At 45.7% G+C, this 3,573-nt stretch overlaps 1 protein-coding gene across 1 annotated transcript; it reads left to right on the top strand.

The window, feature by feature from the left end:
- Window positions 1-476: 476 nt before the first annotated feature.
- LOC129412169 (phospholipase A2 inhibitor and Ly6/PLAUR domain-containing protein-like) lies at window positions 477-2,449 on the top strand. Its single transcript, XM_055165297.1, has 7 exons — window positions 477-599; window positions 704-818; window positions 915-1,091; window positions 1,558-1,674; window positions 1,812-1,988; window positions 2,239-2,277; window positions 2,382-2,449. The coding sequence occupies exons 2-7, from the start codon at window positions 800-802 to the stop codon at window positions 2,447-2,449; spliced, it is 597 nt and encodes a 198-aa protein (XP_055021272.1). The 5' UTR covers window positions 477-599; window positions 704-799.
- Window positions 2,450-3,573: the final 1,124 nt, after the last annotated feature.

Raw genomic sequence — 3,573 nt, 5'->3', positions numbered from 1 at the left:
CAGTTATGTTCCGGTGGTTCGCCCCATGTAGGGGTTTGTCCTGCCATGATGGTCCCTCCAGCTCCTCTTCCTCTGGACCCCACTGTCTGAGACATATTAGTTATATAACCTATAACTAATATATGGTTTTATTATATATATATATATATATATATATATATATATATATATATATATTATGGTGTAGACGATACAAACACGAGGACCACGGCAGGTTGTGTGTCTGTGTGTCAGCGTGACTCAGCTCAGTTTTATTTTCCATGATCAAAATGTGTTTGAATCGTCTGTTTTGACCTCATGTGTCTTGTAGACTCTTTGTTGCATCTTGGACATTGAATCCGGTGACGCGGGAACAGGTCCATCCTGATGCTGCGATCGAAGGGCGTGAAACATATTCCGCTAATGAGCCCAACAAAGAAAACTAAATCCTGCTCCAAAAAAACCACATCCACCTTTAAAAGGAGCCTCAGCATCTTCAGAGCTCACAACCACAGACGCCAACGGAGACGCCAACGGAGACGCCAACGAGAAAACTCCAAACATGAAGACCACTCTGCTCCTCTGTCTGGCCTTAACCATCGCCCTGTCCATCACCACAGGTACGCTCTGTTAAAGTCCTGTTATAGTCCTGGTTTAGTCCTGTTATAGTCTTGGTCTGACCTGGTCTTGGTCCTGGTCTGACCTGGTCTTGGTCTTGTTTCAGTGGCTGGTTTGTCGTGCCTGACGTGTACAGATCCGAAGCGACCCAAGCTGCACCAACACGATTCAGCTCACCTGCACCAGCGGAGAGACGTACTGTATGTCTGCCACCATCGTCAGTGAGTAACATTTATATACAAATATATATAAATATATATATACTGTATGTACAGGTGTATAAATACAAGTGTCTCTGACCTCTGACCTTTCTGCAGCCACCGTCACCAGCGGCAGCAGCAGCACCACGACCACAATGAAGTTCAGAGGTTGTGCGATGTCCAGCCTGTGTCCGGCCGTCAATCAGGAATTTTCTATGGACACGGGATCCACCAGCGTTTTGGCCGGAGCCGTCTGCTGCACCACCGACGGCTGCAACTCTGGCGACGCAACCGGTGAGTGACTCTGCTGACCTCTGACCCCTGACCCCTGTGTCTAACTCCTGTGTCTGACCTCTGACCCCTGTGTCTAACTCCTGTGTCTGACCTCTGACCCCTGTGTCTAACTCCTGTGTCTGACCTCTGACCCCTGTGTCTAACTCCTGTGTCTGACCTCTGACCTCTGTGTCTAACTCCTGTGTCTGACCTCTGACCTCTGTGTCTAACTCCTGTGTCTGACCTCTGACCCCTGTGTCTAACTCCTGTGTCTGACCTCTGACCTCTGTGTCTAACTCCTGTGTCTGACCTCTGTCTAACTCCTGTGTCTGACCTCTGACCCCTGTGTCTAACTAACTCCTGTGTCTGACCTCTGACCCTGTGTCTAACTCCTGTGTCTGACCTCTGACCTCTGTGTCTAACTCCTGTGTCTGACCTCTGACCTCTGTGTCTAACTCCTGTGTCTGACCTCTGACCTCCCTCTCAGCTCCGTCCGCCCCGGCTGATGGGTCAAAACGGTGCTACGGCTGTGACCCTGTGACCGGAGTCTGCGCCCCTGGAACCATCTGCAACACCATGGAGACCAACTGCTTCAGCTCCTCAGGTCAGTGAAGTGCACACCTGCCCACGGCCACGGGGCCCCGGCCGGACGCCCGCGGGGCCCCGGCCGGACGCCCGCGGGGCCTCAGCTGGACGCCTGCAGGGACAGAGCTTCACACAGTTTCTCTTTGTTGTTTGCAGTGCTGCCAAACGGTGGGTCCTCGGCGATCCTGGTTTACGGTTGTGCTTCGGAGTCCCTTTGCATCAACAATGCAGTATCTCTGAACACGTCGTCGCTGCTCACCGGCTTAGGCACCGTCCAGGGCACCCCCACCTGCTGCACCACCGACAACTGCAACGTCCCCCCCACCACCACAAGTACGTCTCTCCCTCACTCACACCCGTCCACAGTCAAGAACAACAACGACGTTTCAGCTTCTGACGAAACTTTCTAACAACTAACAACTTTCTAACTCCCCGACCACAACCACAACCACCCCCCCGACCACAACCACAACCACCACCCCGACCCCCCCGACCAGTGCATCAATAGATTTGGACACCCAGAACGTTTCAGACCTTGTTTTGTTTTGATTCATTTCTTAATGATTTTAAAACATTCTTTCAGCTACAACCACCACCACCGCTGCCGGGGCAACCACTGCAGGTACAAACAGAGCTGAGTCTGGGGAGGTCTTATGGCTCTTTTCACATTTTCACACGTTTTTCTCATGTTTTTCTCATGTTTTTCTCATGTTTTCTGTGTTGCAGGCGCCTCCTCCGTCGCGTCTCTTCTTCTTCTGCAGATCTTCGCTCTGGTTCTTGTGTTTCTCTGCTAAAGAATCACATTTGAAGCTCAGATTTGTGTTTGACTCGTGTTTGTGTTTCCCTGTGAGGCCCGAGGCCCGAGGCCCGAGGCTGAGGTGGACCAGATTTTTGCATTAAAACTCAAATCTATTTATTTGTAATATTATATAATTTGTTTCATTACAGTATTATTCTGTTATGTGAGTAAAACATTAGTAACTAGAACATAAACTCTCCAACACAGCAGTTTAATGATCTGTACACCCAAATGGTCTTAGTGACAAGATCTTTATTTATGTATTTATAATGTGATTTTGTAATGAAATAATAATATCTGTGTGATAATAATATGTTCAGTAAATATTAAAAATCTATACCTGTGTCATCACGAGTCCTTTCAGGCGTTCAGCTGTCATAAAGTTTGATGAGTTTTTTTGGGGAGTGTTTCTGAACAAAAGAACACGCCCCGACTTAACCTAGAAAAACTATAAAAGAGACGACAGGAGCGGCCCTGTCCATTAAGAGGAGAGTTATGAGAGTCAAATTAGAGAAACTGAACTCAACTTAAACATAAATAGACTGAGAATAGTTCTAAGAAACATGTTCAGAAAAAGTTCTAGTGGCAAATTTGAGGAAAAGTCGGTAAATGTGCTGTTTCCCATAATCTGAGGAGCTGATTCCAAATATTTTGTTTATGAAGCTGAATTTTGACTTTTAAGAATGTTAATTAGCATAATAGCATAGATGCCAGACTAATCAAATTAAAGTTCTCTTTAATTGAATGAATGAATTTCATAAAAAGTCCAGAAAACAAACACCAGTAAACTGTAAATATATCAGGTAAATATTATAACTAAGATAGAAGTCACCACATGACCCCTAATTAACAAACTGAAATAAAAACAAGACGATACTGCAGCATTTTAAAGCTAGCGTCCTTCATTTCCTTCATTTGATGAACAGAAATGAAACAAATTCCTGATTCAGATTTTTACGAGATTTAGATTCTAGGTGACTGCTCATTTTTATTCCTGAAAGTCATTTATCTCTGTTTGTTATCGACAGTTTTCATTCTTTATTGAGAATATAGGCCATTGTTCTGTTTTATATCACAACATTTCAGTAAATGTTACTGAGGAGGTTAAGTGTCTTGCCC

Source organism: Boleophthalmus pectinirostris, unplaced genomic scaffold (assembly GCF_026225935.1).
Source record: "Boleophthalmus pectinirostris isolate CB_2022bp ecotype Guang Dong unplaced genomic scaffold, ASM2622593v1 HiC_scaffold_7, whole genome shotgun sequence".
Classification (NCBI taxonomy): Eukaryota; Metazoa; Chordata; class Actinopteri; order Gobiiformes; family Gobiidae; genus Boleophthalmus; species Boleophthalmus pectinirostris.
Note: the sequence above shows the minus strand (reverse complement) of the source record. Positions and strands in the feature narration are given on the sequence as shown.

Coding starts and splice junctions, on each gene's coding strand:
- LOC129412169 (XM_055165297.1), top strand. Junction 1,092..1,557: donor CAACTCTGGCGACGCAACCG/GTGAGTGACTCT, acceptor CCTCCCTCTCAG/CTCCGTCCGCCCCGGCTGAT. Junction 1,989..2,238: donor CGTCCCCCCCACCACCACAA/GTACGTCTCTCC, acceptor ACATTCTTTCAG/CTACAACCACCACCACCGCT.